This window comes from Helobdella robusta, assembly GCF_000326865.2.
Source record: "Helobdella robusta unplaced genomic scaffold HELROscaffold_76, whole genome shotgun sequence".
In the NCBI taxonomy this organism is placed as follows: domain Eukaryota; kingdom Metazoa; phylum Annelida; class Clitellata; order Rhynchobdellida; family Glossiphoniidae; genus Helobdella; species Helobdella robusta.
The window spans coordinates 270,146-288,062 of record NW_008705432.1 but is presented as its reverse complement, the minus strand read 5'-3'; the positions used below and the strand labels follow the sequence as shown (position 1 = coordinate 288,062).

At 35.9% G+C, this 17,917-nt stretch overlaps 3 protein-coding genes across 3 annotated transcripts; all 3 read right to left on the bottom strand.

Annotated features, from left to right (window-relative positions):
* Positions 1 to 374: 374 nt before the first annotated feature.
* On the bottom strand, positions 375 to 3,599 carry HELRODRAFT_181830 (hypothetical protein; the record flags this gene model as incomplete). The annotated part of the gene is made up of 8 exons (XM_009031613.1): positions 375 to 540; positions 615 to 706; positions 1,656 to 1,820; positions 2,008 to 2,103; positions 2,242 to 2,407; positions 2,495 to 2,670; positions 2,864 to 3,028; positions 3,381 to 3,599. The coding sequence occupies 8 exons, from the start codon at positions 3,597 to 3,599 to the stop codon at positions 375 to 377; spliced, it is 1,245 nt and encodes a 414-aa protein (XP_009029861.1).
* A 1,575-nt stretch (positions 3,600 to 5,174) lies between these two features.
* HELRODRAFT_181829 (hypothetical protein) lies at positions 5,175 to 11,149 on the bottom strand (the record flags this gene model as incomplete). Its single annotated transcript, XM_009031612.1, has 2 exons — positions 5,175 to 8,556; positions 9,558 to 11,149. 2 exons carry the CDS (start codon positions 11,147 to 11,149, stop codon positions 5,175 to 5,177), a joined length of 4,974 nt encoding a protein of 1,657 aa, XP_009029860.1.
* A 916-nt stretch (positions 11,150 to 12,065) lies between these two features.
* HELRODRAFT_181828 (hypothetical protein) lies at positions 12,066 to 17,254 on the bottom strand (the record flags this gene model as incomplete). Its single annotated transcript, XM_009031611.1, has 9 exons — positions 12,066 to 12,200; positions 12,765 to 13,236; positions 13,539 to 13,696; positions 13,919 to 13,990; positions 14,583 to 14,747; positions 15,241 to 15,277; positions 15,487 to 15,596; positions 15,788 to 15,844; positions 16,043 to 17,254. 9 exons carry the CDS (start codon positions 17,252 to 17,254, stop codon positions 12,066 to 12,068), a joined length of 2,418 nt encoding a protein of 805 aa, XP_009029859.1.
* Positions 17,255 to 17,917: the final 663 nt, after the last annotated feature.

Sequence of the window (17,917 nt, the reverse complement as noted above, 5' to 3'; positions counted from 1 at the left end):
CGTGGAGATGATGTTGTTGTTGTTGTTTTTTGGAGACATAGCAACAAGATTGTGATGTTGTTGCTGTTGTTTTGATAAATCATTGAAATCATTGCTGATGCTGATGTTGTTGTCGTTTGGCATGTCAGGTTGATGTTGTTGTTGTTGACGACTGGTTGTTGATTCAAGCTGTTGTTGTTGCTGCTGCTGTTGTTGTTGTTGCAGCTCCAACTGCTGCTTATGATGTTGACTGAAAGATTATTTTTACAAAAAATAAAATAAAACTGACAATGAGTTATATTTATCATCATTTCAAACTCATCTTAACCGCCCATTCGAACGCATCACAACAAACAACAAAAATTCTAAAAACCAAACACAAAAAAAAATCAACACTACCACATGGTAGAACGATTCTCATTGGCTGATGTCCCAGCTGTCGATGTGTCCAAACAAATGGATGGATCGACGTGATTGGCTGGGACATTTGTACTGGCCGTCTGAACAATGTGAGCTGGATTGGCGCCCTCATTAATTATGTGGTCGTCATAGATACGATATCTTTGAAGAGAAATATGATAATTTATGCAAATTCATTCGTGATGACAAATGAATGAATGAATTATGCTAATGACCTGAAACCATTTTCATCCTCATAGTCGTGATCTTCATCATCGCTGTCTTCATCAGGAACTACAAAGACAACCTCCAACTCGATGTCTCCATGCTAGCAAGAAATTTTCATCAGTCTTATTTTCTTTTTAAATTATTGTTCGCATAATTATTCATAATTATGAAATGCAAATAAAACTTGTATACAGGAACTATTCGTTTGCCAAAAAAAATGTGTTAAAGCACTTTTTTATTCTAAAAGACCAAATTACATCCGTGATAATTTTCTGATAAATCGGCTTCTTTCTGTGTATGAAATAAATTGCTATAAGGCCTGCTGTTTCTTATTTAAAGTGATAAAGGGAATATCAACTAAGGGTGATATCGCATCGATTGTCTTAAATTCAATCCAGGTTCCAAGATCTACTAGAGTCATTAGTGAAGTCTCATTCAGGACATTAGTAGCTACTAACAAGCGAAGTTTCAGAATATTCTGTTTTTATGCGCCAAAATTATGGAATGATCTTCCCAATTATTTAAAAAAAATTGACACTTTTAATAAGTTTAAAAAACAATTGAAGGTTTTTTTTTGTTGTTTCTCATGATTTCATTTATTTTTCTTATTATTAATTAATTTTCCTTTTCTAATTTCGGGTTGACATTATTAATTTTCACGGTTTCTTATTTAATCTAATTAATTGTTCAATTTTCATTTTTTGTTTTCCAATATGACTGACATTATAATTTGGGCTATCATCTTAGTTAAGGTCACCATTAATATAGCATTCATTGCTAAGGTTGCACCTTTTTCTTTCATTATTTGATTGAAATAAACTTGTGAAAAAAAAAAACAAAATTACTAGTACAAAATTATTAATGATCAATAATAACTACAATTGCGCAAACAGCCACACACATACATACAAACTTACAGAAATACAAACATAGAGAAATACAAACATACAGACATACAAACATACAGACATAGAGAAATACAAACATACAGAAATACAAAAATACAGACATACAGAAATACAAACATACAGACATACAAACATACAGACTTGTTGTGAGAGTATTTGGACAGCTTCAGCATGTTTGGAAGATCGCAGATCAACACCATTCACGGAAAGAATGGCGTCACCGATGAAGAGGCCACCACAACGGTGGGCAGGTTGGTCCGCGTGGATCTCCGAGATTAAGATTGGTACCCCGTGTTCTTTGCCCCCCTGTTCAACGGTGAATAAATTATGCAAATTAATAGCCGGTAGTGATTTGATGTTCGTTTAGCTGAATAATTCCATGTTACTTTGCTGGATGAATGAATAAATTACACAAATGATGGGTTACAAAAAATGATTGATGTTACTTTAATGTATAAAAATGAATAAATTATGTTAATGAGGTAATACAGACAGTGATTGATATGCCTAGTCCCTCCTCTGGCGACTTGTACAGATGAACAAGTCTGATATTTCCTATGCCCTGCCTTCTCTTCAACGATTGGAAGTCCTTTTTATTAATAAATTAATTGTTCATACACCCAATAAAAATTGGATAAGATTAGAGGTGATCAACAACACCAACAACAAACAAAACACACACACAAATAACACACACACACAAACAACAAACACACAAACAACACACATGTCCAGAGGGCTGGGGGCATTTTTTCTGTTTAGAAGAGCGCCCTCTACATGCCCTGATCACAGTTTTGTGTCTGTGTAGATGAATTTCTGCCTCAAGCTGGTTCCACAGCTTGTCATGCTCAGAGCCCTTCATATCTCGACCAAGTAGTTGGATTTGTTGAATTCTAAAAATTATTAACAACAATTATTACAATTATTATAAATATTAATATAATAAAAGTACTAATTATGTTAAATTATAATGAATGAACCTTCCGGCAAGCTCTTTATCAAGATATTTGGCGGCCAGCCTGGCTCCATAGACCTCACCTTGCAGAGCAACTATGTACTGTTTCAAGTCTGATATCTCTTTTCTCTGCTCCATCACTTCAGCTTTCCATATTTCTGATTCTAGCCTCTCTGCCCTGCAACGCTCTAATTCCTCTTCCTGATTTTTGGGAAAATGTTTTTCATGGATTTGTCTAGCAAACGATTAATAATTTATAATTTTTGACAAAAAATTACAATAAATTCAATAAAAATTTAGATAAAATAATTTAAATAATAAATGAATTCAATGAATATTTAAAAATAATATTTCAAAAATTTCAAATACAAAACAATAATCTTAAAAAACTAACCAAAGTTTTTTTAATCTTTCCAGACTCGTCACTGTTCTCAGTTTGGTTGAGTAATTGGCATTTGGCGGAGTGTAACTGTAAGATCAGATTTTCCACTTCTTTTTCCAGGACAATTCTGTTTGCTTTCTCCTCTACTAGATCACTTTTTAGATCTAATAACTGGGCCTTCATTAAATTATTTTAAATAAATTATAGTTTTATAATTAGTACTATTATATTTATTTTATATCATCTTGAAAATAAAACATAAAGTGTTTAGTAGAGTAAAACTGAAAAAGAATAAACTATGGTCTCTATCCTCTACGTCTATTCTATTATCAATTAAATTAAATTAAATTATTTTTTATATTAATATAGAAGAGGATGTGGATGTTTTACTTTTGAAATAAAATTTAATTTACTTTACAATTTTACATGAGTAAAAACAATAAAAAAACGTTCACATAAAAACACAACGTGACAGCAGCAGTGGAAGAGAATAGAGTAAAATTTAACACTAATTACTGACTCAATTAACCTCCAATTTGGCATTAGATTGAAAAATAGTTTGGGCTTTGTGACTCAGCTGGGCGAAGGCCGCACTGAGAGCAGTCATTTTTTGTCGGCCATCGTAAGTGATGTCACACTGATCCGGGTCAACATCCCCCAACAACAAATCCAAATCGACAAAAGATTTGTCAAACTCCTTCTCCAAAATATCTAACCACCTAAACGATAGCGAAACGGCAGATGCCATCTTTGATTAAAATTAAATGGAAACAAATACGAGTTTAGATCGATGTTGAGTATTTCGAACTGGGTACGATGAATAAGGTACAATAAATTACACTCTTTCGAATACCCACATCAAAGGAATAATACAAGCAAATACATTCAAAATTTTAATTTTCTAAGTTCGGTAAACTAACATTTATGTAGACATACAATTTATTTGAGTAAAAATACATAAAATTCATTAAAATCACGAGAGATCAGTCCTTTGTATAACTTCCACGGTATTTTTGGGTATTAATTTGTATAAAGGCCTTTTATTTTCCGGACATTTTGAGCAGACAACACCTATTTTCATTTCAGAACATTGCGTAGATTGATTAGTGGCACATACACAGCTTACTGGCCTTTGCTAGAATTGAAAAAAAAACACAATTTCAATGAAATTATTTTGTTATATACTTATCTGTCTTTTCGCATTTCTCAATAATTTCAATCTATTCATAATTCATTTCTAGAGTGAAATAGCCAGAGATCTCTGTGCAGTCGAACTCGATCACTTCATCACCACAAGTCTCGGATCTTACCAGTGGCGCCAACTCGTCATTGAATTATGAAATATTTTTTCACAAAAGCACATAATGGTAACTTGTACAATGAAAAAGCTTGAAAAAGCTATCAAATCAAATTAAACTATTTTTTTAATTAAAGCAACAAAGAGTTATTTGGAAATAAAATAGTATATCTTACCAAAGGTTGTTGTTGACATTGTTGTTGCTGACAATGTTGTTGTTGACAATGTTGTTCCGTACATTGTTGCGCGCATTGTTGTTGTGAATATTGATGGCATTGTTGTTGTTGTTTTTGGCATGGGAAATATTGTTGCTGTTGATGTGGCGATTGACATTGTTGTTGCTGTAAGCATGAACATTGTTGTTGTTGACACTGTCGTTGCTGATGGTATTGTTGTTGCTGTTGACATAGTTGTTGCTGACATTGCTGATGTTGTTGCTGACAGAGTTGTTGTTGTTGTTGCTGACATAGATGTTGTTGGCAGTAAGGATACTGATAATGGCACATATTCACATTCCCTTGTGGTGATACTGGACATGAGCAGCAACAACACTGACAACCACAGCGACATTTGGCACCTTCTTTCGCCTCCTGTGTCTTTTTACACATCTGTTTAATTTCAATTCATTTCGTGTTTTGAAGTAAACTAAACGTTGAAACGAAGTAACCGTGTTTAAACGCCGTCTATTTAAACCTCATTATAATCCAGTACTTTCACGTACGCGCGTTCACACATACGCACACACGCACGCACACACACACACAAACACATGCATGCACGCACATGATATTAAAAAGAAAGAATGATTTAAATTCGATAAACATCGTTCTCACCATTTTATATCTGGCAGGTGGCAAGCATTCGCATATTAAAATAGCCCTTCGGGAAATAAATCAAGAAAAAATTATTTCGAAATAATTTTCTAATAATTTTATTCATATTTATTAAATCTTTTAATAATTTTTGATGAAGAAATTGATATTAGTTAAATTAAAGAGGTTCTTGAAATCGAAACTAATAATTTGCTTACGGTTTTTTCGTTGGTTGGATGGTTTCGGTGCTTTTGACGAGTTTCTGCTTCGATGTATCAGAGTCAATCTTCTTACAAATCAAATTTTTTTCTGATTTCTTCGAACTTTGTTGAAAAAATTCGCATTTCGGGTGAATGGTGTTTTGTGAAGGTACGCTGGTTAAAATTATTCGTTCGGTTTTGTCGGTTTTCAATCTTTCTTTTGATTTCTGTTCTTTCAAGAAGCGTTCTTGCTGCAGTTGTTGTTGTTTTTGCTGCAGTTGCAGTTCACGTTGTTGCTTCTTCAACAAATCTTGAAACTCCTGCTGCTGCTGCTGTTGCTTCTCCAGCAATATTTGCTGTTGAGTGATCGTTGCTAGGCACTGCATCTGAATATGCTGGTGTATACTGTTGGTGTATTCAGCTGGAATAGGCAGTGGTGTTTGTGGTTGCAACTGTTGCTGCAACAATTGTTGCTGTTGCTGTTGTAAAAGCTGTTCTTGTTGTTGTTGTTGTTGAACACATTGTAACCACGCTAACTGTTGACTATTTAGTTGTGGAGCATTTTGACTGCAAGGCTTTTGTTTTGCGAAATTATCTCGAGAAATTGAACAGGAGTGTGAGTTTGAGCACTGAGTACCCGCGTGTTGAACGCATAATGTTTGACGTTGTTGCTGGGGCTGGCATTGTTGTTGTTGTTGTTGCGGTTGATGGCATTGTTGTTGGTGTGGTTGTTGTTGTTGCGGCGGTAGGCACTGCTGTTGCTGCAGCTGATGTTGACATTGCTGTAAGCAGGCTTGAGCAAGAGGACTTAAGCAAGTTGTTTTCGGTGTGCAGCAAGTGGTTGTGGCAGCGTGATGGTATGGAAATTTGTTCGGTCTCTGACCGGCTTGGATGCAATAAGAAGTGCAACAAATTGGATCAGGCATGCATGGTGAGTTGTGGTTCTTGTAGCTCAAACTTTTGAAATTCGGAATTGATTTCTGGTTGTCTTTCAAGCAAGCTACAGTATTACAAAGTTGTTTCAGCAGATTTACATTCTCCACAGGACTGGAACTGGGAAGAGGCGTGTCGTACCTCTTAAGGAGATTTGGTAGCAGGCAGGAATCGTTAGTTTTGCAATAAATGGAAGAATTGCCACAGAGCGAGGCACATGGGCTGGTCATTTTTGTTTGTTTTGTTAGATTGTCACAGCAAGTACTAACACCACGATAGTAATTCAATCCACACGTTTTGTACCGATCGTTAACTGTTGGCGTGTAAAGTTTTTTTTGGCGAGATAGTAGGCCGGAATTCGACGCAAACAAACTGACACTTGATTTCATTTTCCTTGAAAACGACCAATGATCACGACCGCCGTTCCTACCTGTACTGCTGCAGTTGCGACAGATTGGAGACTTTCTTGCTTCCGCGACACTCCTAGCAATTGTCCAACTCCTACCTCCTAATCTATTGTTGCTGCTACTTTTACTACTCGCGTGACAAATCGGCGACTTTCTTGATTTGCAGGCATGTTTAGTGATGCTCCAACTTCTATCATCTATCCTACTATTGCTGTCACTTCTACTACAATCTCGACAGATCGGTGATTTTCTTGCTTTAACAACATTTTTAGCTAATGACCAGTGACTATGTCTCGTCTTGCTGCTAGTTCTACTACAGTTACGACAAATTGACGATTTTCTTGATTTAGGGACATCTCTTGTTAGCGACCAATCTCTACGTCCTCTTCTAATGCCACTTCTACTTGACACGTAACAAATTGGCGATTTCCTTAATCTACAAACGTTTTTAGCATGTGACCAAAGCCTTTCTCTCTCGATACTGATGCTTCTGCTTCTACTGCTGCCGCTAAAATCCTGGTGAATCGGTAACTTTTTTAGCCTAGATTCGTGCCTAGGAGGGAACCAGCGCCTGTTTGTTCTCTTACTACTGCCTCTACTGTGGTCAGGGCTATTTGATAATTTCCTCCTCAATTTAGCGACAGATTTTTTCAAGAGTTGTGATTTTTCAAAGCTTGTCATTTCGCCAAAATCTTTTCTATGCTCACTTTTTTGCCTCCTCGCAGATTCGTCCCTTGATTTTTCTTGCTTGTAAGATTTCAGAGATCTTTTTAAGTTAACGGGAATTTCTTTCGAAAACGAAATTCTCGCGCTTTGAGTTGTGGTGCTTTCAACATCTTTTTTTCTCACACCTTTCGGCTTGTCATCGCCAAACAAGGCTGCTTTATATTTATCAATATTTTGTGTATAAGAGCTCACAAACCCACCTAAATTATTAGCTTGAATTTTCTCAATTTTTTTCTCGAGTTTTTGTTCTGGCTTTGTTACTGGTTTTGCCGTACGTTTTGCCGCGGGTTTTGTTACAGGTTTTGCCGCGGGTTTTTTAGTTTGTGGTTTGATACTCTTTACAGGTTTCCCGCTATTTGGCTTTTCAGTTCTTGCAGCAGGTTTGGTGGCTTTATCTTTAATGCTCATCACTTCAAGAACTTTTTCGCTTTCCCCTCCACTTTCACCTTTACTTTCTTCACCCTCACCTGTACTTTCACCTTCACTTTTACTTCCGCTTTCAGCTTTTGTTTCTGTTTTACTTTCCCCTTCACTTTCCCCTTCACCTTCGTCCCCTTGATTGCCTGAGATATTTCGTTTATTCCTCGAATTAAATTCACATACATTTTTTATGAGTTCTTCATTTTGATGAATATTAATATTACAACGTTGTTTTGTCGGCTCTGATAATTTGCAGGTTACCATTGAATTTCTCGCGCTATTATCGTTGGAATTTTTTATTATGGTTGATTTTCTTGAGTTGCATTTTACCGATGCCCCGAAATTTTGCGCCGATGGTTCTGCTTTAAAGTTGGATGCTGTAGATGGTGCCGTTGTGGTGGAGTTCTGTTTTGACGGGTTCGGGGGAATGCGATAACATTTGTTTGTCGGCAGATGTTGTTGTATGAAATGTCTTTCTTCATGTTGTTGCTGGTTTGAATGCTGAAATTGTTCTTTCTGTTCATCATATGAAGCATATCTTTTGCTGCCTCTTGAATACTTTGAAAAATCATTTGATTTAAATATTTGACATTCGTTGAGATCACCTGGCCGTTGGTTAGTACTTGAAGGGAATAATTCTTTTGAGATGAACTCATTCGAATCTAAAGTATGCCTATCTAGATGTTGTTTTCTGTGGGACGTTTTGTTGAATTTTTTGTCACTTTTATTTGAAACGTTCAATCCGTATATATTTTCTTTATCATTTTTTAGCACAGGTATTCTACAACTACCTCCCGCTGATTTATTTTTTGTTATTTTCTCGTTTAAATCATTCCTTTTATAAATTATTTTCGGAATATTCAATTGAAGGTCATGAAGCATCGTTGTCGGATGTTCATAAATAAAATAACTGACGTGTTGAACGGTGACGAGTTTACCTTACTGATTTTAATGTCAAACTCCATTTAAGCATTTTGTACGAAAATATAATTAATTCTGTGAACTTAATCAGCAGTAATGCAGTAGGAGTACCAGTAAAAGTACTGCTAAAATTTTTATAACGATAATAAATCAGCCTACAGAGACTTTACAATAAATTAAAAATTAGAAATTTCATTAGCACTGGATAGATAGGCATATTTCAATACTTTTAATAGCATTATTGAGACTGTGTAGTAGTATTTAGTAACGGGAGTATTCAGTACATAGATAGAGAGCTTGAGATGTTTTTGTTTAGCTTGTTTGTTTTCAAAACAATGTTTGTGACGTATAAAAGATATTGAATATAACAAAGATTCTGGAACAAGAGGTTCCATAAACATTTAATGCCTTCTTGATGCTCGTGATTTTTGAGATCTGAATTTATTTGGTAGATTGTGTATGATTTAAAAATTTTCCGTATTTCAGTCTTAAATAATTGTAGAAATAAATGCCAATCTGACTTTCATATTTTAAACTTGACAGTGTCAGAGAAAAATTTTCTTTGTATTAATAGAAAAATTAAATTCTTAAAATACGAGTAAATCCAGATATAAAATTTTATTGAAAACATATTTGTAAGCACTTCAACGCCAAAACCATTCCTGAAAAGTGTACAGACTTCATTTTCACCCAGACCATGTTCACATGTAAAATGAAGAATTCTGTAAGAAGGTGTGTTGAAGGGAAACAATATTTTTAACTTTAAAATTTTTGAACCTTTTGTTTAAGTCAAAAAATTATTTGTTAAATTGAAATAAAAATAATAATAAATAGTAAATTTATGAATGAATAAGTGAATGGATGAATGAATGAATGAACGAATGAACAAACAGAATGAAAAGATTTGAGTGAAATTACAGATTAGATATGAACTAGAGAGTGAAATTTTGATGGGGTCGTGTGGGAGTTGAAGGCCAGCCATCCATCAACCATTCTCTGACTCGTCTCTTCTCGATGTGTCTTGAGTTGTTGCATGTGTTGGTGGTGGAATTATTTGAAAGCATCTTTTGTTTCGCTTCTGACTTGCTGTAATGTTCTGCCTCCAGTTTGTTGTTCTGGTTTTTTGAATGCATTTGGTAGATGTTTTGCTCTATGTGGCGTTGTTTTGACGTGAAGGTTGAGTTGGATTCCATTGTTAGAACCGGCTCGGAGCTCATGAATTTGCTGCTGTTCAGCATGCTGGCCTGGTTCTCGTTCTCTTGCATACTTTTGACTGCATTCTTGATGTACGCCTTCACATTAACGTCCTTCTTACCTCGCTCTCTGTTTAGCAGGTTCTTCAAGAGATTGTACTGAATGTCGATCAGCTGACTTTTCGTTAGGTTCAATTCTGTGAGAAACTCATCTCCATTTAATGAAATATTTCCGTTGTTTCGATCGCCACTGCCGTCGTCATCGTCATCATTCTCTTCATCATTGTCGTCGTTGTTGTTCTCGTCAGTTCTGTTGAAATTTGAGTTTCGGTCGCCGGGAGAGTCGTTGTTTTGAAGCGAGTACGTCTTCTCCGCTCTCTCGTTGAATTTTTTCAAGTTTTGGAATTTGAACATCTCGTCCGAGCCCTTCTTGTGGACGGTTTTGTGGCCAGGCAGGTGCGAGTAGAGGCTGTTCAGCTGGGAGATCGGAACGTTCGATGACAACTTGGATCTCTGCGGACTGTTGCCGCAGCTGTTCAAGCGACTGAAGTGACTGAGCGAGTTCGTGTTGAGGTTCTCGTTGCACGGGTAGTTGTTCGAGTGCTGACTGTTTGAATGTTGAGAGAGCCGGCTGAAATTTTTATCCGAACTCACCTTCGAACTGCTGGGTCCTCGCGAGTTAAAGTTGCGCGCTGAATCGTTTCTTCTGTTTCGTGAGGATGGCGGTTTGTCGTTTTTGTTCTCGCAGGAATCTCGGTCGCATGTCTTGCCGATGAACAAATTTGAATTGTTCGTCGTGTTCCTACTTGCGATATTTTTATTCAACTGATTCTCAAAAGTTTCGAAATTGTTGTCATCGCCGTTGAAATTATCTCTCAGGTCTTGCAGCTTGGTTTCATAATCGTCGGGTATGATGACTTCCTCTACGGTCTTACTCTCCTTCACCAGCAATTCTTCTTGCCATCTCAACGAGTTCCTACTCTTATTTCCCGGAGTTTTGTTCTCGGCAACTAAAATAGAATTCAATCTTTGCTTCTCTGAGCTATGCGAACAAATTGATGACTTCGCATCGCGAGTTGTTAAAATTTTTGGCGACGAACGACTCTCTGGTGGATTTTTAATAGCGGCTTCACTGCATGCAAGAGACTTCAATGAATTTTGACTGCCTATCTGGACGTTGTCGAGGACCGACAATGGCGAAGTTGGCTTGGAGGATTTTGAAAGTTGGTTGTTGTTGCGGTTGAGTAGGAGTTCATCGCTCAGAAGATGTCGTGGAATTTGAATCTGGAAGCTGAAGTTGCTACTTCCAACTTCGGAACGCGTTTGGCTCGGTTTAGTCATCGTATCGTAAGTATTTTTATCGTTGCTTCTGTTGTTGTAATGCTTCATGCTGCTACGACAATTCATCATTAAGAAATTATTTCCAAGATTGATTATTTTAATAATATCTCGAAAATTATTAATTCTTATTATATTTAAATTAAATGAATTAAATAGTCTTTAATATATGACTTCAGTTATGATAATATTTTTTGGCGTCGTTAGTTATTAAAATTGTTTAATTGATTGATTGATTGATTAATTGATTGATTGTTAGTTATTAAAAATAATTAATAATAGTAATAATAATAATTTATAATAATAATAAAAATAATTTATAATAATAATAATGTACGTGGAAGATATGGTGTTTAAAAAGTCGTTCTATATAAATAAGTATTCTAGTTTTATACTAATATCAACATTATCACAACTACTACTGTCGCTACTATCGCTACTGCTGCTGCTGCTACTACTACAAATATTACTACTACCACTACTTCTTCTACTACTAATAATAAAATATGAAATAGTTAGAGTTGTTTAGATAATAAAGTGTTGTTTACAGAGAACGATAACACAGGTGAATATATTTTACGTTATATTTATATTATGACGTCTCGAAAAACATAGAATAATTAGCTTTATTTAGAGAATTGAATTATCCAAATATGGTATCCATGTTTTGGGTAATTTTGGTGTTGGTTTCTTCGTTGTTGTTGTATTTTTACACTCACTATTATTACATAGGCGTATTTTCTGCGTGTTGGATGTATGTTGTTGTTGTTGTTATTATTATCATCATCACCATAATCATCATCACCATAATCATCATCATCATCACCATCAAGATTACTATTTTTAGCATTAGTTGTAGTAGAGTAGGTATTAGCATTGCTTTCACCATCAACAACATCATCATCGTCGTTATTATTATTAAATGTTATTATTATTGTTATTATTATTATTATTACTACTACTACTACTATTCTTGTTGTTGCTGTTGTTGTTGTTGAGAACGTCTGATATGGGTACTACTCAGCAGATGGTCATTCAAAGTTTTCTCAATCTTTTTCATCTGCTGCAAGGTCACGAGGTCAAAGCATTTGTTCTTTACCCTCTGTTTTGGCGGAAAGTTATTTTTAACTTTAAATTAAAAATTTTGGCGGGAAAGTTTGTTCCCTACCCTCTATTTTGGCGGGAAAGTTTAACTTTAAATTAAAAATTTTGGCGGGAAAGTTTGTTCCCTACCCTATATTTTGTCAAAAAAGTTACTTTTAAATATAAATTAACATTTTTGGCGAAAAAGTTCAAGTTCGAATTTTTCATTTATTTATTTTTTATTCATGGATATATAAATATTAATTTTGAAATATAAATAATGAATTAATTCTTTTTGGATTTTGGTCTTTTGAAGGTTTTTCCATGTAACGTGAAAGAATGAGTGTGAAAAAGTAAGTGGATGAAGGAATGGTTAGAACGAATGTGTGAATGAACGGAAGAACGAATAAACGAACCAGTACAAACATGACTAACTATTTAATGAACGAAAGAGGACGAACGAATAAATGAATGAACGAACAAACGAACGAATGAACAAACGAATGAATGAATGAATGAATGATGAAAGAGCGAGTGAATGAAAAAGAACTAATGAACGAAAGAATGAATAAAGTTAATGAACCTTAGCTATGTCCATCAACTCCTCCCTCATGTTCATTATCTTCGCCACTGACTCATCCGAGTGCATACCTCTCGCCATCTTATCCCGAAACTTTTCCTCTCCTTCGTAATCCTCATCGATATTAAAATCGATTCTACTCGATTCGGACACCGTCTCATTTTTTGTAGTAGTAGTAGTCGTAGCGGCTGCATTGGCCACCGATTTCACAGTAGTCGATTTTTTCGGTATCGGTAAAGTCATAACTCGATCGAATAGTTTTTTAAAATGCGAGAACTCAATCATCTGGTCTCTCGGCAGGTTGTTGTAGTTGCATTGGTGGAAGAATTTTTTTGCGGCCGCTGTCCTCTTGCGACGAGTGGCCGCTGCGGTTCGTGTGGTTGTGGTCGAGTTCGTGCTGGAGCGCATCCTCTTCAGTCTGAACGTCATTGTTGACGTCGTCGAAGCTGACGGATTCAAACTGCTCCCTTTGTATCTGCAGCAGCAATTGTTATTGTTATTTTATTATTATTATTATTATTTTATTATAATTTTTATTATTTTATTATTATTATTGTTGTTGTTATTATTGTTAATAGTACTAATGGTAGTAGTTGAAGTGTAGTAGAAAGTAGTAATTGTTGCAATTGAAGTAGTTGTAGCAGTATTATTATTAGTAGTTGTAGTAATAGTAGTAGTAGCAACAGCAGCAGCTGTAGTAGTAGTCGTAGCGGCAGCAGTAGCCGCAGCAGCAGTAGTAGTAATAATAATAGAAGCAGTAGTGGCAGTAGTAGTAACCTGTAAAATGTTTGGTAGCTGTCAACAATGGTAGGAAGGTATTTGCGAGAACTTTTCCTCATGAAGTTTCGAGACGGCTTTTGATGTTGTTGCTGCTGCTGTTGTTGTTGCTGCTGCTGCTGCTGCTGCATGAGATATTGTGGCTGTGGCGCCTGATGCTGATGACGTCATTTTCGTTGTCGTTGTTGTTTCATATTCGGCGGATTTATACGAACGGTAGAAACATTTTTTTTTAAAATACTTATCAACTGCCGCCACCATCATAATCGTGATCATCACCACATCATCATCATCATCATCACAACATCATCATCATCACCACAACATCATCATCATCACCACATCATCATCACCACCACATGACTATCATCACATCTAACATTAATATCGGCAATTTTCCTTAAGGCTGGAATTGGCAAGGCAATGAGATCATAAGAATTAAATTGTTGATCCTGTGATGATAGAGAAAGATGCTGCTGCTGCTGATGATGATGACGATGAGTGAACTGATGACGATGGTGATGATTAGGAGACTGGGGAGGAAGACGATGCTGATGGTGAGAAATTGTCGGCAGGGGGGCTGGTGGGACGAGTGTCGCGACAGGCATGGTGCCCTCGGCCAGACATTGGCACTGACACTCAACTTTACTGACAATAAGAACTTGTAGTTATTTTTTGGGTATTTTTTGCTGTTGCTATTGTCATCATCGAAAATAATTATGGTGATGATAATTATAACAATAATAATAACAACAACAATAATATTTATAATATAATAATAATAATAATCTACCATTCTGGATCATTGCTATTGATCGGAGTGCAGGTAAAAATGGGTAGGTTTGGAAACTATAGAAAAAAGCATAATAATGATAATATAATAATAATAATAATATAATAATAATAATATAATAATTTAATAATTTAATAATAATATAATAATAATTTAATAATATAATAATAATAATATAATAATTTAATAATGATATATTAATAAATATAACAATAATAATGAGAGTAATAATAGTAATAATAATAATAAACCCTGTTATCCGTTGAATGCAAGTCGGTATGTAGGTGACACTTGTAAGTGGCAGTGGTCGTTGCGGTTGGCATCATTGTTTGTTGCTGTTGTAGTTGTGGATGGAGTGGCTGCTGTTGTTGCTGCATGTTTTGTGACGTCACGTTTCTCGTGTATTGAGACATTATCTGAGAATTTTTTTTATGATAATGTTATTAATAATTATTTTAATTTATTACTAGTAGTTGCAAGTGATAGAAGTAGTAGCAGCAACAGTAGTAGCGGTTGTTGCGGCTAGAGTAGTAGTAGTGAACAAGTGAATAAATAAAGGAATGAGTGAATAAGTGAATGATTGATGGAGTGAGTGAGTGAGTGAGTGAGTTAGTGAGTGAGTGAGTGAGTGAGTAGTGAGTGAGTGAGTGAGTAGTGAGTGAACGAATAAATAAATATAACAACGTCTTGGATTCTTTGCGTCCCCGTGTAAACATTCTCAACAGAGGATTGCAACAACTTTATTCAACGAAAATAATTTTTATAATAATAAAATTATTTATCACTATTTTTAAATAAATAAATGGACGAATGAATGAATGATAAATGAATGAATGAATGAATAAACGAATGAATAAATGGATGAATGAATGAACGAAAGAATGAATTAATGGTTGTTCATTGACTGACTTTGTTTCGAATCGGATAGGGTGTTGGTGCCCTTGTGCTTGAAAAAAATTGAAAAAATGAATGAACAAATAGATGAATGAACAAACAAGTGAATGAACTAAAAACTAAATGAACCAGTGAAGAAACAAACTTTAGATGAACAAACAAAGTAAAAATAAATGAGTTCGATGACGAACGAATTGAAATCAAACGAGCAAACGAACGAACGAACAGATGAACAAAAGAATGAACAAATAGAAGAAGAACCTTGTAGTGGTCTTAACAGGTATGTATTGAGGTGCGTTCAGGGTGTTGTACATGTTAGGGACGGTGTGACTGGCTGGTTTGGCGTTGCAGCAACACTTGCACTGGCATGCCTAGAGCATTTTTTATTATTATTAATAATTTGGTATAATTATTTAATGAATAAATGAATGAATGAATGGACGAATGAGTGAAATTATGACAGTATTATCTCAAATATGATTAAATAATATATTTGAGAATAATTTTCAACATAATTTTCATTTCGAAGGAAACTATTTCTCATTAGATTATATCTTCTTACGTTGGCCGGCTGTTTGTTGAAGAACTGAGAATCACTTTCGCTGTGTCTTGCTACTACCTATGGATGAATGAACGAACGAATGAATGAACGAATGAATGAAAAAATGAATGAATGAAAAGTGATTGAATGAATGAGCGAACGTTAAACCAAATACATTATTTGAATAAATTCGTGTATTGAACGCCGCACGTATATTTCAATTCCTGGTCGTTTAAACTTTAATAACCGTTCCAAAATGAAATTAAGTTTGCAAACTTTCTTATAAGGGACAGTTTCATTTTCAAACAAGGAAGTCGATGCTTTTGGCGACCTCTCGCTGACGTACTTGTCTTTAATTTTCTGTTTGGTCAGCTTGAAACTAGCGGCCAGCATCTTAAAAAATCTCTTCAGGTGGTTCCAATCGAAGTTGAGGTCGGATGCCGAGAAGGAGCCACACTGAAGGTCGGCCTTCCCACTCTTGCTTATGACGTAAGGACTCGCCTGCTTCCAGATTTTCTTGCGCTGGTCCTTGTACAGAAGGTCACTCTCCTTCAGTCGGTCGCCGAACTTGTTGAAGAGTTTGTACCGGAAGCGAGAGGTTTGCGGGAATGGTGGCTCTTCGCTGCTTGAGGTGACGGTCGTCGTTGTTGTTGACGCTGCTTTCGTTGAAGTTTTGGCAGTCTCCGACTCGCTGCTGCTACTCGAGGTTTCGCTTTTCTTGGTGATCGTCTTCGTAATTTTTGTCTTCGAAGTTTTCTTCTTCACTTTTGACTTGGTTGCAACCGGCAGAACTTTTATCTCGCTACTTGTCGAGGTCAGGGATTTGGCAATTTTCTTTGTTGTTTTGGACTTTTTTGTGATTTTGATTGGCTTCAGAAGGGAGGGGGGTTTTGCTTGAACGGATGTTTTAACCTTTTGAGTAGTTTTAATCTTGGCGGAAGTTTTAGCTATGCCTGGCGATTTTGCTTTGCCGGATGTTTTTGCTTCACTAGGCGATAATTTTGAATCAGCTGTTGGCGGTTGTGGGCTCGATTGCGGAGGAAGTTTTTTACCTTTCGACGGTTCAACGGGTTTGACATTCTCTGAAGTTGAAGTCGCAGCTGGTGGTTCAGAGGCACTGCTGGGTGTCGCTGCTTTTGTGGACGCAACCTCCGACGATTCGGCAGCGCTGGCAGATTTTTCAGTGGTCGAAGGTTTGGCACTGCTCTCTGTTATAGCCACCTCCGAACCCTCGGTCGATTCTGCTTGGTTCTTATTAGCGTTTTTGTCTCGCTTAGGGGCTGTGGTTGTGGTTCTGGTGGTGGTTGTGGTTCTGGTGGTGGTGTTGTGGTTGTGGTGGTGGTGGCAGGCAGACGTGTTGACGTTTGTGGCTCGTGACGATGTCAGGCGTGTGTTTGTTGGTCTGATCTTCAAATCCAAGTAACTTTTTTCATCTACTTCGCTTCTATCTCGGAGATTTCGATTCTTATCAGCCTGCCTTTCATTCATTTTTTAATTCTTATTGCTAAATTTTATTTTAAAAAAGTTTGCAAAAAGGAGTGTTCGTTTGTTTGTTCGTTCGTTCGTTCTTAAGTTCTTTTCAATAAATTTTAAAGGTTTATATGAAAAAAAGACGATCATTTGGTTACATTGTTTATTTATTATCCTCTTCCCCTCTGACGTATCACGAAAATAAATGAATGATAATAAATAAATAAATATATAAATAATAATATTATTATTTTTATATTATATAATATAATTATAATATTATTATATAGTATAATAATTATAATATTATTGATATTATTATAGTCAGTAGTAGTATTGTTATCATCACCACCATCTTGTTCGTTGATGATACTTACGGACCTTTTTTTTTCAACTCGCTTCATTATCATTATTATTATTAGTAGTAGTAATTATCATCTTCCTTAATAACATCATCATCATCATCATTATCGTCGTTTTCGTCTTCGTCATCATCACCCACTTTGTCACCACCGGCATCATTATCATCATCGTGACGTCCGCTGGCGAATTCGAACCCGACTGCTTTGCTCTCATATACGTGTTTGATACCGAAGTTAGATTCATTTGGAGTTGATTCAAGATCATCGTCGTCACTAAAAATGTCCTCGTCATCAGCAGCAGTGGTAGCTGTAGTAGCAG